At 40.9% G+C, this 21,132-nt stretch overlaps 3 protein-coding genes across 4 annotated transcripts; 1 reads left to right on the plus strand and 2 right to left on the minus strand.

Moving 5' to 3' along the window:
- Positions 1-858: 858 nt before the first annotated feature.
- Positions 859-4,305, minus strand: LOC129191021 (histone H3.3A). Its single transcript, XM_054793957.1, has 4 exons — positions 4,150-4,305; positions 2,982-3,125; positions 2,644-2,797; positions 859-2,292 (listed from the first exon to the last, which is right to left on the minus strand). Exons 2-4 carry the CDS (start codon positions 3,107-3,109, stop codon positions 2,164-2,166), a joined length of 411 nt encoding a protein of 136 aa, XP_054649932.1. The 5' UTR covers positions 3,110-3,125; positions 4,150-4,305; the 3' UTR covers positions 859-2,163.
- Positions 4,306-6,014: 1,709 nt separating this feature from the next.
- Positions 6,015-8,472, minus strand: h3f3b.1 (H3 histone, family 3B.1). Its single transcript, XM_054793958.1, has 4 exons — positions 8,376-8,472; positions 7,381-7,526; positions 6,970-7,123; positions 6,015-6,884 (listed from the first exon to the last, which is right to left on the minus strand). The coding sequence occupies exons 2-4, from the start codon at positions 7,506-7,508 to the stop codon at positions 6,756-6,758; spliced, it is 411 nt and encodes a 136-aa protein (XP_054649933.1). The 5' UTR covers positions 7,509-7,526; positions 8,376-8,472; the 3' UTR covers positions 6,015-6,755.
- Positions 8,473-8,526: 54 nt separating this feature from the next.
- Positions 8,527-20,821, plus strand: nop53 (NOP53 ribosome biogenesis factor). 2 transcript variants are annotated; one of them, XM_054793948.1, is made up of 12 exons: positions 8,527-9,237; positions 9,485-9,555; positions 9,741-9,843; positions 10,259-10,461; positions 11,771-11,838; positions 11,917-12,012; positions 13,333-13,434; positions 13,520-13,684; positions 14,600-14,775; positions 15,232-15,298; positions 17,253-17,329; positions 17,438-20,099. In XM_054793948.1, exons 1-12 carry the CDS (start codon positions 9,035-9,037, stop codon positions 17,526-17,528), a joined length of 1,422 nt encoding a protein of 473 aa, XP_054649923.1. In that variant the 5' UTR covers positions 8,527-9,034; the 3' UTR covers positions 17,529-20,099. The 2 variants fall into 2 exon arrangements, with proteins under 2 accessions (XP_054649923.1, XP_054649922.1); XM_054793947.1 differs by having other exon boundaries at positions 8,529-9,237; positions 9,485-9,561; positions 17,438-20,821.
- The last annotated feature ends 311 nt before the right edge of the window (positions 20,822-21,132 follow it).

The following is a 21,132-nucleotide window of genomic DNA, read 5'->3' on the forward strand; positions in this document are numbered from 1 at the left end:
GTGCTTGGTACCCCTATACCACTACAGTACAAGTATTTTTGGATTTGTAAAATATATATTTTCCACTAACTTTTCTTGCGTCTGTCTAGAAAGGTGTCTCTACGTCATTGTATTTGTGTACATCCATTTTTAACTGTGCACGTGTATGTGTGCGCATGTGCTGCCCATTCAAAACAGCAGGATTAAAGTCTGGCGTTTGATTAGATGTTTGTTTGTCTGTGTGGGTTTCATTGTAATGAGTGCAGCCAAGGCCTCAGAGACACGGGCGCGTGCGTTTCTTTCATTGTAATGAATATGGCTGACGACATGGCTTTTTATCTTTTAATCGAGGAAGTACAAAGATGAAATGATATGGTGAAACGATGGAAAAACTATGGAAAATATATTAACTGAAAGATAATTTCCCCTGGGGATCAATCGAGTATTCGGATTGTGATTCTTGTGCGTATTACTAGGGTGCATAAATAAGATGTCTTCTAAGCACATAAATCTAACACTAAACCATGCTGACAAATTCATTGATTATTTCATACTTGTATGTTTAGATTAGCATCCCTCTTGCAATTTACATTGCAAAATATAAATGGGTCATAGTATTTTTCTCTTGAGGAAACATAAAAAAAAAAGATTTTAAGAAAAAACAGATTGCGCAGTACCTTTGACCCAATCAACGCCATCAATGAAGCGCTAATAACGCTTGCAGTCCTGTTTGACGGGCCATACTGCCATCTAGTGGTACAGCTGATGCATCTCGGCTTAATCGTTAATACTAAAACACACTTGTTTCCATTTCCCTACTCTTCAGTAGTTGTTACATTTACATTATAAGACGTAAAATAACCACTGACACAACGGGGGTGTGTTTGTGTGTGTGTGTGTAACATCCATTTATTACCACTTTATATGACAAATCCGGGAATTACAAACATTGTTTCATTAAAACATCACCACTAATGTTTCCAGAAAAGAAATTGAAGAAAAAAAAGCCACACACATACAAAAACAAAAACTAGTCGTAATTAATTTATAAGGGTGATGAGTCAACCTGAGAAAAAGTACAGATGATCAACCGGCAGGAAAACAAAAAGCAAATAGAGGCAGAGGGACCATTATCAATATTGTCTGTCATCCATCCATTTTCTATGCCGCTTCTCCTTATTGTCTGTCATGAGATACTAATTTAAAAAATATTTCATCACATTGTTTTGAGAAATATATTTTGGATTTTGGAACCTTATTAACCTTTCTCACAATAAGGTTTATCTAAAAACAAAAAGCCGTTAATGTGAAAGTATCAGCGACTTGAAGCTTTGGCTAAAACAATTCAAGAAAAGTCACTGAAAATTCTGGAGGTCCATTTTTCTTTCTTTTCTTTTTTTTTTTAAAAAAAGAACATTTTAAAAGACGGTCAATGTTAGAAGCCACAATCTACAATCAACAATCAGCTTGTTTTTGTTCTCTTGTGTTGAAATGAGATTGTTCCCCTCAGCTCCATGCCTTGCACTGTAGTGAAAAGGAATTTCCACACAGTTTTAACTGAAGCAAAAATCACGACTGAACAATATCAGCAAAAAGCAATATTCTAATCCTTGTCTCCAGAAATGTTGATGGGTTGAATTTGAGTTATCTGCAGTGGTCCAAGCAAGCACTTGTGCATAAACATGCAGGGACGGAGAATCCAGCCGGAGAGACCAACAATGCTGCGGTCTGCAAACTTGGGAGCTAAGGCTGGTGCATGATCGAGAGCACAAGAGGATCATCTAGCACCATGCTGGAAAGAAGCACTAAGAGGCCCCCCAGCAGATAAACATCCATCCTCTTGTCTGTCCATACTAAGTTTGCACTAGCGTAATTTGTGTGTGTGTGTGTGTTTTTTTTTTTAATCTATTACAATGGTCTCCACCACAGTGTGGAATCAGAGTAACGACAAGTAGGACATATGTACATTAGGAGAGCTCATCACCAAAGGGTTGGTACATGCACAGAAAAAAGGGTACCATAGAAGTATTCCACTGAGAGCACTAAGAAAAACACAACTATACACCTGATTTATAATAAATTTTCCCTACATACTAATTACACAGGAGAGGAGGAGGCAGGGGACAGGTGAGGGATGGACAGACGGGTGAAGGAGGAGGTGAAAACTACAAAGACAAAAAGTATTTAAGCACGCTCCCCGCGGATGCGACGTGCCAACTGGATGTCTTTGGGCATGATGGTGACACGCTTGGCATGGATGGCACACAGGTTGGTGTCCTCAAACAGACCCACCAGGTAGGCCTCGCTGGCCTCCTAATAAGCACAACACATGACAGAAGGTCAGAGCGTGCAGATCATGTGTGGCTCGGGCAACTTTCAATGACGTTTTTTTTTTTTTTTTAGAACAGAGATTCACCTACAAACTGACAGCTGTCCATTTTTAAGGTGTCTACACTTTAGAACAACGTGTGTGTGTCTGTGTTGTGATCATGTGATTACAGTTCACTGTATTGTCTTTGTAACACTCATAATTGAACTTTATTTGTTGAACACAATAAATATTAAATACAAATATTATATCGCACAGTTTGATCAGTTTTTTGTCATGATTTGTAATTCTCCTATTTTGGCTGTAAAACTACGCATGTTGATGATGACACAAACCTGCAGAGCTCCAATAGCAGCACTCTGGAAACGCAGATCCGTCTTGAAGTCCTGGGCGATTTCTCTCACCAGGCGCTGGAAGGGCAGCTTGCGGATCAGAAGCTCAGTGGACTTCTGGTAACGACGGATCTCACGCAGAGCCACAGTACCGGGCCTAAAAACACATTAAAAATGATGGGAGGGGCATTGATAATGATGAGCGATAGAATGCTCGAATCGGACATTGATGTATGACCCGGCATTAAAATCCCACTGGAACCTAATACTTTTACGCACTATAGGGAAAAATTATAGGATGAAACAATTTATGTGGAACGCGCTCTTTTCACATGTCACACCTGTAGCGATGGGGCTTCTTCACACCTCCAGTAGACGGGGCGCTCTTGCGGGCAGCCTTTGTGGCCAGCTGCTTACGTGGAGCTTTGCCTCCAGTGGATTTACGGGCAGTCTGCTTGGTACGGGCCATTGCTACTCAGGATCACCTGAAAATGTCAAGAGATAAAATTTACATTCATATCAGGGATGGACATCTGATGGACTATCAGGATAATTAGCGCTAAATAAATGGATTGTTATTATTTAATGGAATGGAAAAAAATTCTCGAAGTTCTCAACTCCTGTTTAAATGCTAGTAATATTGTTGAAATGACAGATTCCAATACACGATTCCACACTATCAAAATATTTCTAATGCTCAATTTATCAATGATCCAGTCCATCTATATTTACAACATGCTATAATACTTGTGACATATCTGTGACTTGAGTCAATTTTGACTTAAACTACAATCTAGTGGCCGATCAAAACTGAGCATTGGTATATTTCTAAAGACATCCTTTTGATACATCTCTTGTATTGATTTCAATAGGTTGTGGAAGTGGTCATACTGTTTTGAGTCAGTTAGTGTATATGAACTCACATTTTTAACTACTGAAAGAAGTGCCAGTTGGCCACATACGTCAATCAAAGACGAATAGCCATACTATTGGCCTGAATACCAGCTCGTATGCGTAAACATCACATATAAGCCAATAAGAATGTTCATCCTGGTAATAGGCGGGCTTTACAGTTGACTTTCAGTGTTTGTGGACCCGCCTCCCCCGCGCTGATGATGGCGGCGGTTTGATGTGCATAAGGGATGAAGACCCAGGCAGACGGAATAGCACGTAAACAACTTGGATTTACCGACTAACCGCCGTTCCCGGATACAGACAGGTGAAAGAATAATAAAGAGGACATTCCAAGGATTTCAGAAATATACAAAGCACACCCGAATGGCCCCACTGGCGACGCAGAGCCGAGCAGAACAGGCGCACAATTTGAAACAGAATTCCTCCTCATCTGAACGGACGTCCAACTGTCGTTTCGACCGCCTCGTTTGTTATTTTCGAACACGACAAAACGACCGTTTAGCCGCCGAATAAAGAAACACAGAAACCCAGCAGGTTACACTAAAATATTTAAAGTTCACTGATAAACAGAACAACGAGCATTAAATGGCTTACCTTGAGGAAAAACTCAACAGAAGTGGTGAGAAAGGTTTAGCTTGACTATTTCCTTCTCCGTTTCCACAATGGGAGGGAGCGTCCAGCGGGTAAAATGGCTGCCGTGTCAATCAAGTGTCCCAAAATGCAACAGGGTTCGAGACATTTTTTTTTTGTTTGGGTTGTGGTTCTTTTGTGTTTGGCTCAATGTCGAACTAGGCAAAACAAGTTTGGCCGCTCTTTATTATTTTGGTTTAACTACACGGGGCTTGCTACTGTGACTAAATAAGGTGTTTGTCCGTGTTTTTAACTTCACACGAATGTAATTTCCGGTTATAATACTAAATAATTTTCGTTATACAGTAGCAGTAGCTAAATTGCTTTATAAAATAAGACATATTAATAAAACTGAATGGTACAACTGTGAATATTCTTTAAATAAATTTATTTTGGAAAAGTAAAAACTAAGGACAATTAATTTTTTTTGTAGATAAAACATTCAGAATGTAGTTCACAACTACAACAAACCAACCAAAAAGTAATTTAAAAAAATGTCACATGTTGTAAAGGGAGTGGGAAGAAGTTAAAACTTATTTAATCCCAACCTGATTACTTAATTTAAACATCAGTTCATCAGAAATGTTCACTTTCCCATATCAATACAACCAAAATATAACAATTTTCACAGCCAACTGTCTTCACGTGGATCTAAATATCTATCCGTGCAGAAGGAAACCAGTTCATGGTGCAGGGTAACCACTTTAGCCACATCCCGGCACACGTGCAACAATGTGTGTGCACCCATTCACAAACAACAATTTCTCCCATTGCAACTACATTATCATCCCTATAATCAACAGAACCCACCCTACAATTTACAGCATAGACAAAATGAGCTTTAACTACTTTTCACAACCAACATGGACAGAAGAGCACCAATGGTCGTGTTTCAGTGAGATCACATAAGAAAGAGGAAGGAATGCAACAAACTTGACAATGTGTTCATATGGACACATTGAACAGTCATACTCTTCCCAGTTGTCATTACTATCTCCACTACAGTGATTTAATTTTTTTTTTCTCTCTCTGTATAGTGTGTTGCATTAAAAAGCCAGGGTGTAGAGTGAACCGGTTGAGAGTGAGCAGTGGCCCCCAGTCAACAAGGCTTCACCCAGCTGTCCTGACTATTGGTAGCTGAATTTGTCAGTGATGTTTTTATCCCACATTGTGTGATGCGTTAAAAAGACAAGACTTTATGAGTCTGTTGGGATGGAGAGACCCGACCCTAAGCCTCTCTTTGGTTTGAGTAGCAACAGCAATGACAATGGTAACAGCGTGCTAATTATTGTGTTGCTTTTCCTCGATTGAGCAGTTTCATCAGCAATCGTACCCGTTAATCGTAGGACTAAAACTTTTTAATGTTGTTCCGTGTTTTTGTTTCCTAAAATTCCTCGCGTAATTCATAACCACCAATACGTTCTTGAAACCTTTTTGTAATCGGCATGGTAATTGTTTTTGCCTTGCTTGGTATAAGAGCTGTACTATTTGAAATTCAACTATGTCGTAAAACGTCATGATTTATTTTAAAAATGCTGCATTTGTATGTTCCAAGAAGCCAATTTTATGTATTAATCGGATTGCTCTTTTTTACAGTATTATTTATTAGTGTTCTGACTTGATCAAAATCTGCGTTATTTCTAATTTTTGCTATTAGCATGTTTTGTACGTGCGGAGTATGCGCTATCTAAAAATTGTAGCACCCATTACTATTTTCTTATTTGGTTTAAATTGCAGAATTTGTCAAATACAAAATAGAATATAGTTTTTGTCATTGCGGCTGTATTGATTTTTATGTTCAGTATGAACATCTTTAATCACTCACTCAGTTTAAACCACAAGAATCAGTTTTATTTATGTATCTATGTGAATTTTTGGAGTACAAATGTTTTAGCCTTCAAAATGACCAAAAACACAAAATACACAGTAGAAAAAAAAATAGGTTAGCAACCTGAGAGAGAAACAAAAAGTCATAACATTGCTTAGACATGATAATGTGGCCAAAGTATAATCAAGTTTGCTACATTTATGCCGTTTTATAAGTGTGAAACCATGCAGTCATTACAGTGCAATGACATTTGAAATTGACAACCAGAATAAAGCAGTTGGATTCCGTTACAATATTAATAAAACAGGATTACACCATTGTTGTATAAAGAGAACGTACTGCGTTTAAAATAAATGAATATTTTAAACAAACCAAAAAGAATCATTTGCAGGAACAGAAGAGTCATATCGATGAATGTGTCCGTCTGAATATGAAAATGTCTCTGCCTTCATGCTATGTCCTATGCTCATTCCAGATTACACACTACTCAAGGCTAGCAAAACACTTAATTTGTAGCAATAGCTAAAGAGAGGAGTGTAAAAGTTTCAAACATACATAACTATATATCTGAAAAAACTCTTCTACTTGTAGCACCAAAGAAGACATAATCACACATTTATGGTTATCACAGTCATGATATATAGAGAACCTCAAACCAAACTACTACCTGTATGGAGGAAAGCATGGTGAAGGGGAGGGACGAGGAGATCGTTTCATAAATTGAGAGAGAGAGAAAAAACATTTAAGCACGTTCCCCGCGAATGCGACGTGCCAGCTGGATGTCTTTGGGCATGATGGTGACACGCTTGGCATGGATGGCGCACAGGTTGGTGTCCTCAAACAAACCCACAAGGTAGGCCTCGCTGGCCTCCTAAAGATGGAGGTAAACATTGAGGCGTTTTAAAGAGGCGATACTACCAGACTGCGTATTTACCAATACTGTGAGTGACGCATACCTGCAGAGCTCCGATGGCTGCACTCTGGAAACGCAGATCCGTCTTGAAGTCTTGGGCGATCTCTCTCACCAGGCGCTGGAAGGGCAGCTTGCGGATGAGAAGCTCAGTGGACTTCTGGTAACGACGGATCTCACGCAGAGCCACGGTACCGGGTCTTTTACAAGACAGGAGACATATTGCACTTGGTTCTGTCTGATTCACACCAATATGAGGGAGCAATAGTTGCCGGCTTAATTGTGAATTTATGACCTGTGTTACAATGTGCAGCCTTTGCTCACTTGACCACTTTGGGTTTGTGATCACTTCATAGAGCTCTAAGTGCATTACTCGGAAAACTGATCAGGAATGACTAATTGTGCACATGCAAGTGGGCTATCACTATAGATCATTATGGTCTTGCTTGGGTCTCACCTGTAGCGATGGGGCTTCTTCACGCCGCCAGTGGACGGGGCGCTCTTGCGGGCAGCCTTTGTGGCCAGCTGCTTACGTGGAGCTTTGCCTCCAGTGGATTTACGGGCAGTCTGCTTGGTACGGGCCATTGCTACTAAGAATCAAAGCTGACAGTACAGAAAGTTTTCAGTTAATGCATGCAAAAAAACTAAACACTTTAAAATGTATTGTTGATGATTGTTTATATGGAGGGTATAAAATAATATTAAGTTTACATATTTCATATAATGGTATAAAAGTTATGACTCAGATTACGTCTATGTGCTTTTGGAAACGTATGTTTTCAGTCTCCGCGACAGTTTATACAATGGCCTGCTTGCATCATAAATGACAACGGAGGCGTCCAATCATCAGAGAGCTTGAGGGCAGTTGTGGCCCTTTCAACCAATGACAAGAAGATTGGTGAAACCCCGCCCATTGCGCACTGACGAGGGTTTGTTCGTTTCGATGTACACATCATCCCTGTGAAACACTAGCGTAGATTTTCCGATTCAGAATGAGCTATTTTAGAAGAAAACCACGTGACCCCGCCCCATCCGTCTGCCCCGTGTCCACAAACAAACACACTCCAACATAATGGCTGGTTACTGGCATGAAGGACTAAACGGGAAGAAAAATTCGCTTTAGCGATCGCAAGGGTGACGTTAAAAACGGTCGAATTGTGTAAAATCCCCAGTATTAAAGTGGAATATTATTTTTGTAAAAGATAGTAGACATGTTAGGGATTCGCTTAGTGGACGATATTTTAGCAGATGACCCCTTACTCGAGGCGCATTTCCGAGATAAAGTCGAGCAGACACGAATGTTTTTTTCAGGTTTCTGACCGAGCGGGCAGATAAAGGCTCGACTCATTGCGTTTTCTTTTTGATCGAAAATCAACCAAAAAACTAATCCATCCGAAAACACGAACCGCAGTAAATGATATATTGAAGTATGAGCGACCACATGACACGTACCTTAGGAAACTTGGTGAGAAACTACAGCTTTCAAATGGGATTTAATTTCTTGAGCCTTCTTACGCGTTGTTCTCTCTACAAAATGAAGGGGGGGGGGGGGGGGGGGAAGAAAAAGAAAATAGGAGCGCGTTTGGAGGCACATTTCCCATGATGCATTTGGGAAATACATACACACATGCTGCAGCATGATTGCCAATTACATGCAGATCACCATAAATACATTTTTAGTTTAAGTAATAATTACAAAAACATGTTCATACGTTTTCATTTTTGAATTCCACACGAACCTCCCAAGACCTCCCAAGTTGAATTTTTGGCGGTTTACATTATTAACTTCATTTGGCATTTAAAAAGGCTCCCAAAATGTATTTTTTTAAATATTTTGTTATTATGTCGTAAACACACACATTTTATACCGAACCTAAAATGGTACTTGTGTTTTTTATAATGTCTTCTTTATCTATATTCATATGGATATGTATGCTGTATTTTGTGGTTGACACCTGAAAATAATGGTCAAAGGACCGAGAAAGCCGACATATTCAAATAAACTAGTAGTAACTTTGTATAAGTATTAAACCTGTAGATGGCGCTGACGGGCACGTCCACGGTTCCCTACAAAAGAGGAAGACGCGTGTTTCTTTTTCGTGAACTCAAACATGGCGGCCGCCAGGAGGCTCAAGCGCGTGGTGGCCTCACAGCCAGGTTTTTTAAGTTTAAATGACTCTGGTTCTGCAGGCGGAATTACTTGTCGACGAAAACGCGTGAACAAGAATAAGAAAAAGAACTGGAACAAAAACAGCGACATCAACGATGTGGAGGATTTCTTAGAGGACATCAGACATCAAGAGAGGACCACCGGGTGCGTTAGCCTGTGTTCAAGAAAAAAAAGAAAACGCAATACCTGTACAATGTTTTTGTTAGTCGTTTGTATGTTTGTAAACCAAGACTTCGGCGCTTTGTTTGACGGTCTAGTTGGCAACTGTTGCTTATGCCGCACTTTGTAAACTCCACGTTGTCCAGCTGTGTGTATTAGTGTACTTTATGAAGTACTGCGAGGTAAGTGTTGTACTTATGGTGTGTTACATGTTGTGTTTTTTGTATTGCAGTGGCCTGTTGTCTGAGAAGTCAGACGATAGCTTGTTCTTTTTGGATGTTGGACAGAAACAGAAAGATGACGGTAAAGGTAAAAATTACAGTACAATGTCTACAAATGTACATGTTGTAATTATACATATTTTTTTACATTTCAATAATGCTATAGTGAATACCACTTACAGTCAACATTTATTTAGTGTCATGTGTTTTTAATTCTCATCTTGATCAATATCACAATCCTTAACCTGTATTTTTTTTCTTTTTAAGTACCAAATGAGGTGGAGGGGAAGAAGAGGAAAGGGAGGTCACAGCACCCACTCAGGATAGACTTAATCCTGCAGCATGGTTCACACATCCCACCAGTTAAAGAGTCAGTATTCATAACTGATTTGTCTTATTGTAAACCATTAGAAGCACTTCAGTCTGATGTGATGTGGTCTCTAGTATTTGATGCAAATTGAACATACAAATGAGTGTCCAATGATGATCTCATCCTTGCGCTCCCAGTATTTCCTTTTTTGGAAATGTGAAGACAACACACAGGAGCTCAGGAAACTGTTGTGTGAATGGTGTCCTGGGATCTGAGGATTTGAAATCTCATTACTTTGTTGATCAAATACACTTTAATTTCAATGCTCCTTTTTAAAAAAAAAAAAAAAAAAAAGTTTTGAATATTTTCTCCAATTATTTGTTCAGTACCCACTAGGTCATCATTTTGCAACACATTTACCCCGATTATGCCCAACACAATTAACTGACCGTCCCCTCCTTGTGTGCTTCACCAGTGTGCTTTGCCACCAACAACCCAATGCCAAGAAACTTCGTCGTCGTGCCCAGAAGGCAGAGCATCTGGCAGCCAAAGGCATAGTTCCACGGAAGCTGAGGAAGCAGCTCAACAGGAAGCCAGTGAACACAAGAGCCAGAAAGGCAGTGACGGAGGCCAACAATAATCCAAACAGAGAATATTATGACATTTGGAGTCAAGAACGTGAGTTCTTTGTGTACTATGAATCCCATCCATGTGTTTTGGGGCTGTATAGTAACCCAGATAACTTAAGTGTGGTCATTCATGGCATTGTCTTCATAACACAAAGCATGGTTGTGAATGCTTGACAAAATAGTGAGTTTCTACCAGATAATTCGAGTAGATCTACTTTAAACGGTTGGGACTTTTAAGATTGTCTGGTCAAAGCTAATCCTCGAAGTTGTCTTTTAAAAGCCAAAAAGAGGAAAGAAGTCAGTTAAGGCTTGGTTATGTTTTTGCATTTATTGAAGCGGGGTTTTGGATGTGTTCTGTGGCATGCACACACTGCTGCACAATTTAAATCTCTAGTGTAATGCTAGAAGATGAGGGCTAATTTAAAACTATCACAGGGTTTCCCCTAGATTTTATTTTATTTTACTTTTTGAAGCTGTGGTGGGCTTCATGGGTGGGAGGACTGCTTTCTTTTATGGTCCTTTTTTTTTTATGGCTTAACTTAAAAGTAGGGAAAGGGAAATTAATTGTTCGTTTTTTAGTACAAAATAATTTTATATATTTTTGTGATAGAAATCTGTACTGTATAAATTCAGAGTCAGGGTTATGATAGCACAGGTTTATCCAACTTGCACTCCTAAAGCTACTTTGACAAAAAGAAAGGAGAGGTGCGCTATTTGTTTTGTGACTGCCAATGTTTAAGTTGCTTTATTTACAAAGCACGTCATTAAATACAGGCGTCATGTGAAGCAAATAATCTTTGGTGAACTTAGGAGCTACCTTTTTTGGAGACCCCTGTGATGGCACAGCTATCTTAAAGGAAAACTGCATTAAAATTTTGGCCGTCATCCACAATCCTTTGAGAGACATGAACACATCTTTCTCTTTTTCTGTGCCTTCTAAAGACATAAAAACAGACGGCTCATTACTGCATGTAATGGGAAACGCTTATTCCGCCATAATGCCTTCTGGGGAATTTTTTTTTTTTTTTAAAGTGCCAACAACGCTCCATTTACATATGTGACATGCATATTAACCAAGCTACAGCGACGTTATTGTTATTAATAAACTACGTTACTGGTGTATTGACACCGTGCCACACCACACGGGCTAGCAACTAGCCACTAGCTTCACCACACACAGTGCCACGCTCTCACTGCCTCAGACCACTGCCAAAAAGATAAGGCTCCCTATTTATTTTTGAGTTTGGAAAAGTTGGCGCTAGGTGGAGGCGTTTGTTTCAATGTTGCTATGTGAAACCAATGCGCCCAGGAATAAAGTACTATTTATTTATTTATTTTTTCCCCTCTTATCTTTTTAGTCTGTGAAACAACCAAAGATTCAGCAGATTCGTGGTACCTTCAGCAGACAGGCAAGAAGCGAGTCAAGGTAAGAGTGCGGCACAGCTGGGTTACATCATGAGCATCTGTTGCATTTTTTCAGAACCATTTAATTATGTTGCTCTAGCGCCCAGAGAAATTGAATGAGAAGCCGTCTGTGCTCCCTGCGGTGGAAGTGATTGCTCCTGGAGGTTCCTACAACCCAGACTTCTTCTCCCATCAAGTAAGTTGCTCTTCTACTGTCTCTAGACTCCTGTGTTTAAAAGCACCGTGGCGTATAAGCACCACTTGGACATACGTGGTTACCACAACTCAACATGGATATTCCTACAAGTAAAACATAAGTCTGCCATTATAGCAAGTCTGGTTACCGAGGTGACTGTTTTTCCTTTTTAGGCTTCTTTTATGGGAAGAGGGGTGTTTTTTTTCCTATGCTCCTAGAGATCTGCAGGCAATTTTAAATGGAATTGTATAATGAAAGGTGAACTTGAGTTAATAAATCTGAGCACAGGAGTAACGTGGTTTTTGTTTGACCTTGCATGCACTCGTGTAGCAGCTGGAGGATAAGAATACATTATAAAAGTCTATTCAAGATCAGATAAAAGCATGAGATGCATATCTCAATTTCTGAACTAGAAATTGATTCTTTGCTGGGGAATAAAACTATCCGAACACATTTCGCAAGTTTGACAAATGACTGGGGTTGGTCAGAAATTCCCCGTAGGTTTCTCAGGTCGGTTTGGGTGAAAGAGGAAGCGGGATTATAGACTCTTATAATGGGTTTCAGGGACAGCTGGGGGACGTTTGCAGCCGTGTGGTTCCTGGTTGGGTTGATAATTTAAAGGATATGCACACACCGCAAGATGACGTGCGTGTTACCACACGCACAGGCTCCGACATTTTTGGGCAATTTGTGGTCTGTGTCCAGCACGTAGAGGAAGTAGGGTATCGGAGGGGTTGCAAGAGTGGCGTGATTTGTGACACCCACGTAAGGTGCATTAATGTCAGATACGCTATGTGAGCAGCCGCCGAGCGTCCACGGAGGTCGGAAGAACCAGGATATACAGCGGGAGGAGCCGCTGCCATGGCACACAATGTACTTTTAAACTTGCGACACACGCCCTCCTCTGCCTTGCCCTTGCGACCTGGCTGCGTGCAAGGGTTTTCCTGCGTGCACGCAGAAAATACTTTGCATCCCAATTTTCGTCCTGCTGGCTTTGCGGGTTCGAAAATCCATGTGGGCCACGTACTCTTGCAATTTTCCCTGTTTTTGCACGTACACCGGGCTGTAAGGCCTGCTTTTTGTAACAGGAAAATACATTTATACAGCAGAGATTTCTGCTACACCAGTTGAAACTGAAGCTTCCGTCAGTGAGCTAGGATGTAAACCAGTCGGGCTGTTTGATAAACCTGATCAGTCACTGTACTGTAGATTTACAACTTGATAGGCCAGTTGAAGGAACGATCAACAAAAATGTTCTAGGTGTCTGTCTTCTATTTCCAAGACTGCTTAATTGAATATTCTCTCTCTGTGTGAACTCAGGCTTTACTGCAAGAGGCCCACGATGTGGAAGTCAAGAAACAGAAGGCGGAAGACAAAATTGAGAGACGGCTGGCTGTCAACAAAGACGACCTAGTGACCGCGGTACCGAGGGACCTTCCTACTCAAGTCAATGTTTGCTCTCAATTCAGCCGAGCCGTGGTTGTGTACAGTATGTGTGTGTCTTCAGGAGGTCATATTTCAAGAGCAAGTGGAAGGCCTGGTGGAGGAGAATGAAGAAGAAACCCCTCCTAATGAGGAGGAGGAAGCGGAAGATGGGGCTGGAGGTGCCATCGCACTGGCAGAGAAGAAGACTGAGAAACAAAGGAAAAAACAGAAGGCAGAAAAAATAAAGGTACTTACAACCATGCACTTAACGCGCCACCAAATTGTCTAAGTTTATTCCATATGTATAAAGTAGTAATATGCAACGTAGAAAAATTCCCCATTCATTTTAAATGGGAAGAAGTCTGGTACACGTGTACAGCCTGCGAGCTACTTTTAAAATGACCAAGTCCCACAGATCTACCTCCTACTTTTAAGCATAGAAAATAATAGATTTATAAATACGCAGGTTTTTGTACGTTGTACATGTATATCGGGGGTGCACGCACTTTTTCAGCATGCAAGTCGACATGATCTTTTCAAATCAATCAAATCTAATCAGCAAACTTTGGAACTACTATACTAAGGATTAGTATTTCACATTCCCAGTTTCAAAGTTTACAGGTAATCAAAGTTAGCATTCAGTAATTCACAATTCAATTCAATATGACAAAGATGATAACGCATAATTCCTCAATAGTTGTGTACATAACCTGAGGAGTTTGTCAGTTAGATACACTTCATGTATTACGTTCAGTTAGCGCTTCTTCCTCATTAGGGTCGCGGGGGCATGCTGGAGCCTATCCCAGCTGACTTCGGGTGACAGGCGGGGTACACCCTGGACTGGTCGAAATGATTATGCAAAAGCCAACAGATCTTTTTCTGTATTGGCCAATACTCAAGGCTGCAATATGGGTATTTTGGAAATGAAAAAGTTGTATCGGTACTCCTCCTGTAATTGCAGTTTGGGTGCTGTTTTCCTAAATGGGGACAACTTGTGACTTTCAAGTACTTTTATCAGCCCAAAAGTTTGTCTGAATAGAAGAAACTGAACTTAAATTCAACAAAGGTTATTAAAACTCCATCTAATATAGCTTAAAAAACTTGTCTGAATATAAAACTGGGCAAACGACTCCTTACCAATTTTCCAAATTTTTCCCATCAGGAGCAACAGCGGCTAGCTCTCAGAAAGATGACTAACAAGAGACAGCAGCTTTTCCAGCTTCGCTCCATCAGAGCCACCATCAAACAGCAAGAACAAAGGACCTTTGCAAGGCAGAAACTACGGAAGGCCAAGATGGAAGCCCAGAAATCTCAGCCCAGACGCCTCGGCAAACTCAAGTAGGCACTTAACATGCTCATCACACCTGCCTCCAAGTGTTAAAAGCTTTCTCGGATGAGGCAACATTGGAAAACTCACCAGAGACTGATTAAGTCTCCCAGCTGTAAAATGCCACATCCGTAAAAGCACTTCAGCGACCAATAAAACCCACCTTTTTTGGTAAATAACCCCATTACCAGTGCAAATGGTTCAATATCCCCCACAGGATTACATTGGCTTTAAGGTCCATCATGTACGTAGCGCACAGATCAGTTTGGTTTGCATGTCAAAATTGTAAGACTCCAGTGGCGTATGTTGCGGTTTACCCGTGCATTTGTACTTATGACAATTGCCCATGCCTTTTAAGCTAAGTTGCTTTAGTTGAGCTAACTTTCTTTTTTTGTTTTTTTTTGGTTGAGCAACATGGCAAGATAAGTATGTTGACTGTTGCTGAATTACCTGCTTTCTCTGTCCAGGTTTCAGGCTCAGGACCTTGAGGTCAAGCTGAGCGATGAGCTTACCAGTTCACTGCGACAACTGAAGGTATTTTTAATAATTGCTTTCTTGTCCAGTTTGAAGTATTTGTGGGTGGGGACAGTTGCACATTTTTGCCAGTGGGCAAGAACTCGACTATAAACTACACAGAAACACAACTACCGACCCTTTCCAAAAAATGAGAATAATTTAACATTTTACAATTTTACATAGAATAATTTCTAATAACAATTAGAATTAAAATGTCATGGAAAAGTTGTTTAATTTTAACATAATTCCATTGAAAAAGTTAAACTTTCATAGATTATAGATTCAGGGCCCACAATTTAAACGATTTCAAGTGTTTATTTGTTTATTTTTACATAATTTGGGCTTCCAGCTCATTAAACCCACGAAAACAGGAATAAAAAAAATTACAATACTGTGAAGAAATCAACCCAAATTTTGCAGGGCATGAATGTTTTAAACTGAGTGTCACACACTAATCATCTACTAAAGTCAAAACACCTACACAGGCTTCCCCAGGTGTCATTACTGTAAATTGCTTCAGTTTGGTTCAATTGTCTCAGTTGGGTTCAATATGGGGAAGACTGCAGACATGACAACTGGCCAGAAGACCATCATTGATACCCTCCATAGCATGGGTAAGCCACAAAAGTTCATAGCTAAGGAGGCTGGTTGTTCAGAGTGCTGTGTCCAAGCATATCAATGGAAAGTCTAGAGGAAGGGCAAAATGTGGCAGGAGAAGATGCACCAGCAAAAGAGATGACCGTGGGCTTCAGCGGATTATCAAACAGGGAAGATTCAAGAATCTGGCAGAGATCCCTAAAGAGTGGAATGAGGCGGGAGTCACAGCTTCAAAAACCACCACATTCAGACTCATCCGGGAGATGGGCTACAACTGTCTGGTTGCTCGGGTCAAGCCACTTCTGAACCTGAGCCAACGTAGGAAGCGTCTCCCCTGGGCCAAGGAGAAGGACGACTGGACTGTTGGCCAGTGGTCCAAGGTCCTCTTTTCCGATGAAAGTAAAGTGTGCCTTTCATTTGGGAATCAAGGTCCAAGGGTTTGGAGGAAGACGGGTGAGGAACAGAACCCAAGCTGCCTGAGGTCCAGTGTGAAATATCCACAGTCCGTCATGATTTGGGATGCAATGTCCGGTGCAGGTGTTGGTAAACTCTGCTTTCTTAAATCCAAGGTCACCGCAACAGTCTACCAGAATGTTTTAGAGGACTTCATGATTCCTTCTGCTGAGGATCTGTATGGAGATGCAGATTTCATCTTCCAGCAGGACCTGGCCCCTGCCCATACCGCCAGAAGCACCAAAACCTGGTTTGATGCCCATGCCATCACAGTGCTTGACTGGCCAGCCAACTCACCGGACCTAAACCCCATTGAGAATCTATGGGGTATTCTCAAGAGGAACATGAGGGGCACCAGACCAAACAACAAAGAAGAGCTGACAGCAAGCATCAAGGAAATCTGGGCTTCCATAACTCCCAGGCAATGCCACAGGCTGATTGCTTCAATGCCACGTGGCATCGAGGCAGTGATTAAGGCAAAGGGATTCCCAACCAAGTATTGAAGATTGACATATCGTTTTGAAAGTACCATATTTTGATTGATTTTTATGTGATCCCTAATTTCTTTTTTTTTCCTGCGAAAACTGAGAAGTAAATGGTGATTTCTTCACAGTATTCTAATTTTTTGAATTCCTGTTTTCGTGGGTTTTATGAGCTGGAAGCCCAAATTACATTAAAATAAAGAAATAAACACTTGAAATTGTTTAAATTGTGGGCCCTGAATCTATAATCTATGAAAGTTTAACTTTTTGAATGGAATTATGGAAATTAAACAACTTTTCCATGACATTCAAATTTTTTGGAAAGGGTCTATTTGTTTCTGCTGCTGTTGTCTCTACCAAAATGACTGATATGCAAGTGTTCTGGGCATGGGCCATGCATGTACAGTAATGCAGCATCTTGTAATGCTATGCTGCTACAGCCAGAGGGCAGCGTCCTCAAGGACCGCTTCAAGAGTCTGCAGAAGAGGAACCTCATCGAACCCAGAGAGAGAGCCAAGTAAGGATGGCGCTTCCCTCTTACATAACACTTCATCCAAAGGGCAGTCACATACAGATTCTTGAAAATGTGCGTTGCCTCAAATGTGCTTCTCCTACTCTCGCTTAGGTTCAAGAGGAGGTACAAGCTGAAGTATGTGGAGAAGAGAGCTTTCAGAGAAATCACTTTTACGCCACCAACCTCGGGAGCAACCACATGATGGAATTATGTGGATACACAACTCTGACATTTTACGATTCTCATCCGGTGTCATTTTGCCTTAAGTTTGTCAGTTGCCCATCATGACCTTGTAATGATGCTTGTGTTGAGTGGCTGTGCTGCCTGACGTCAAAGCTTGGCAATCAAAAGGCACTTGTCCTGCAGTTTTGTTTAGTTTTCACCCTTTTTGCAGCAATGTTTATATTAAACTAATCTTAAAAAAAATATATATATATATATATATATAGGGGGGTTTGACTTTAACTAATCGATAATACATACAAACATAATGCATAACATTTGAATTTAAAGAATGCATGCTGTAGGAAGGTGGCTTGTGACAACTCGTTGGGCTCACTGGCTTAAAAGCATAAGTCGGTGTGCTGCCGAGGTGAACAAGGCTCTTTTCTGGTAATTGGTGTGAAATTATAGTCTCCTTCGGATATACGCACCCTTGGAAAACTGCACTGTGGCACAAAGTTGTCTCACAATTCAACTCCACCGGTGCACTCTCCATTATTGAACTATGAAGCCGTAATAAACATTGTGAACTCCGTCGAGTGTGTCTTGCACAGCCTCTATTGGAACGTCATCAGCGGTCCCCAACCTTTTTCGACCCATGGACCGGGAGGACGTTCGTACATCCTAGCGATCTAATTTATCGTATTATTGCGTAAAACTAAGACAGGAGCAACATGAAATTAAAAGTACAAAATGAATACAGACCCACCATCCACCAGTCCGAGCCTGGAGTTTGTTTTATGTCGCTGTTTGATGTTTGTGGTAAAAGTCTGTGTGCTAGCATGAATTAACGAGGTTGTGCACCAACAAATATGCACATTAGTACTCAATAACGTCAACACAACTTACCTTTATGCATTCCCACTTGGCATTAGCATCTAAGACCAAATTTGAGGTGTAAGAAAATACAAAGTCTATCTGTGCAGCGGCACAAAGTTAGCACACACAATGGTGTGTTCAAGGACCGTTGAACAAAGTGATATAAGTCACTACTCGCAACAAACTAAGTGCAAAAACTATGGTATTTATAACTATTTTTAACATAAAATGACAAAATTTGTATGCATTTACATAAAATTGGATGTAGTCCTTTACAAATGTTTTTTATTTTAAATCATTGGACCTGAAAGCTTTCTGCGACACAGTGGTTGGAGACCCCTGTTATACTGTAGATAACATGTGTCTTAAATCCACTAAATCAGATTCTCACCCTACTTACATGGTGCCCGCTGCAGGTAGTCTGGGTGAGGTTGGGCCGCATCCAGTATTCTGCAAAAAAAATGGGGTTTCAAGTATTAAAGCACCACTCATCCAAACATTTTGCAACATGCACAGGTTCTTAGAACAAAACTTATCTTGCATACTCCTAGCGGCCAGGCTTCGTCTTACACAGCATCGCTAGCAGTGCTCTTGGCTTCCCAGCATACCTTCCGGCACTTGTTTTGTGAAATATTATGTTTGGAGTTTATTCGTCTGCCATGTGTGTTTACCTACCTGTCCATGTTGTGCGGTTTGTGTGCTCACACTGATGGAAGTCTGTGTTGAGTTTGGTGTCCCCCGTTCATTTCACTTTGACAAGTTTGCTGCGAGTTTAGTGTTTTCTATCGCTTGCCCTATTGGAGCTCAAGTGCCTCTTGCCAGCTACTGTGGGACATCAATAAAGCAAACGTTTGTCAAGTCGGGTGCACACAAAATGGCAATTGCAGCCTATGAGCTGCAATTTTGATACCGCTGCATAACATAATCCTATACCACTGTGCATGTTTTAGGAAATAAGAGCCTGCATTATTCATATGCACTAGAAATATCAAAATGTGTAAAGGCACCAGAAGAAAAGCACCATTAGCGTCAAGGTGATAAATTAGTTTGTACCGGGGTCAGAATGCAGCAGCTTTATTGAACCATCATGCATGGTTGTTGTACACAACACAAACACAATTTAGGATGATTTGGTGTTTTTGCAGCACATTTGTGTCACATTCCAGTATAAAGTACCTAGCACTCTGTTGCTCAAAGGCACTGTGGTAGGTGTAAAAGGGGTACGTATGGGCTTGGGCTAGTTTTCTTCCCCGTGTTTCCGACCAACCAACACTGCTATCACTAGTTTCCTAAAACCAGTAGTCGGGAAGAGTAAGAGCATTGAAAACTGCTTTAGGGAAATCAATTTGTTTTTGTATGCTCATGCCAGACAAACAGATGGCAGCCAATTTGTTTGTGTTTTTCTGTCCCGTTTTCCCTTTTTTTTTTTTTTTTTTTTTTTGCTTCTCGTCTTCACGTGGGAGGCACAGTGCTGCCAGATTGTTTTGGGATTGGGTGGAACAGCGTATTTGTGTGTAGGTGTGTTTTTGTGTGTTGTAGTCACTCATTACCAAATACGGTCACATGACCCTCAGCTTATTTGCTGCACAATGACAGGATTTGGCCCAGTGTGCCCCTGCCTGTCTCACCTCTGGACTGTGTTGGGTTCACAGATGCTGTGCTCGCCAGAGTCCGGCACACTGGAGCACGATGGCATGCTCCAGATGTCAGCTGCAGCCAGCTGAGTTCAACGGTAGCAACACACTGCACACAAAAAGCATCTGCTTGCACAAAAATACAATGCTACTGCTAGCACATCATGCTTGTCCAATATCCACTCCACTTTTACACAAGTTGATTCCGTCTTGTGTGTGCTTTTTGCAATAAAACGGCTTTTACAAGATGGGAAAGGATGCATCTGAGGGGCCAAAAGAAAACATTTTTCAGAAAGGAATACACCCACTGGCCAATCTGATCTTTATAGCATCATCTTTATAGCTGCAGCAACAATTTAGCAAAAGTAATAATGCTCAGTATACACCGACACTTCATACTGCTTAAATTGCTTTACACTGAGTGCTGTTTCTAACCTTTTAGTTAGGCAGTCAAAATATGTTTATCTCTGAACATTTCTGGATTTTGTTGACAATTACAGCATTGGAGGTGGGCGGTACGACACATTTGTAAGTAAATACAAGGTCAGTATCACCCTACGCATGCTTTTTACTTGGACATGTTCCAAGACCATTGAATGATTTTTGTCCTTAATTTGTTGATCATGATTGGAATCAGAAAAAAATCTTGACACAATTTAAGCAAAGAACAATTTGAACAACACATTAAAAAACATTTGTGGAAATAAACTGATGAAAACGGAAAAATGCCTCACCACATTGGTATCAATCCAATACTGATACTATGCTGCAGAGCCGGCCGGCCCATTAGGCAATATAGGGGGATGTTAAGGGTGCCGTGGCTTCCAGGGAGCACCAAAAATGGTAAGAATTCCATCCATCCATCTTCTATGCAGCTTGTCCTCATTAGGGTCGCGGGGGTATGCTGGAGCCTATCCCAGCTGACTTTGGGCGAGAGGCGGGGTACACCCTGGACTGGTCGGCAGTTCATCGCAGGGCACATTTAGACAAAGAACCGTTTACTCTCATTCTTACCTATGGACAATTTAGAGTTGCCAATTAACCTAACATGCATGCTTTTGGAATGTGGGAGGAAACCGGAGTACCCGGGGAGAACATGCAAACTCCACACAGCGATGCCCAAACGAAGAT

Source organism: Dunckerocampus dactyliophorus, chromosome 12 (genome assembly GCF_027744805.1).
Source record: "Dunckerocampus dactyliophorus isolate RoL2022-P2 chromosome 12, RoL_Ddac_1.1, whole genome shotgun sequence".
NCBI classification, from domain to species: domain Eukaryota; kingdom Metazoa; phylum Chordata; class Actinopteri; order Syngnathiformes; family Syngnathidae; genus Dunckerocampus; species Dunckerocampus dactyliophorus.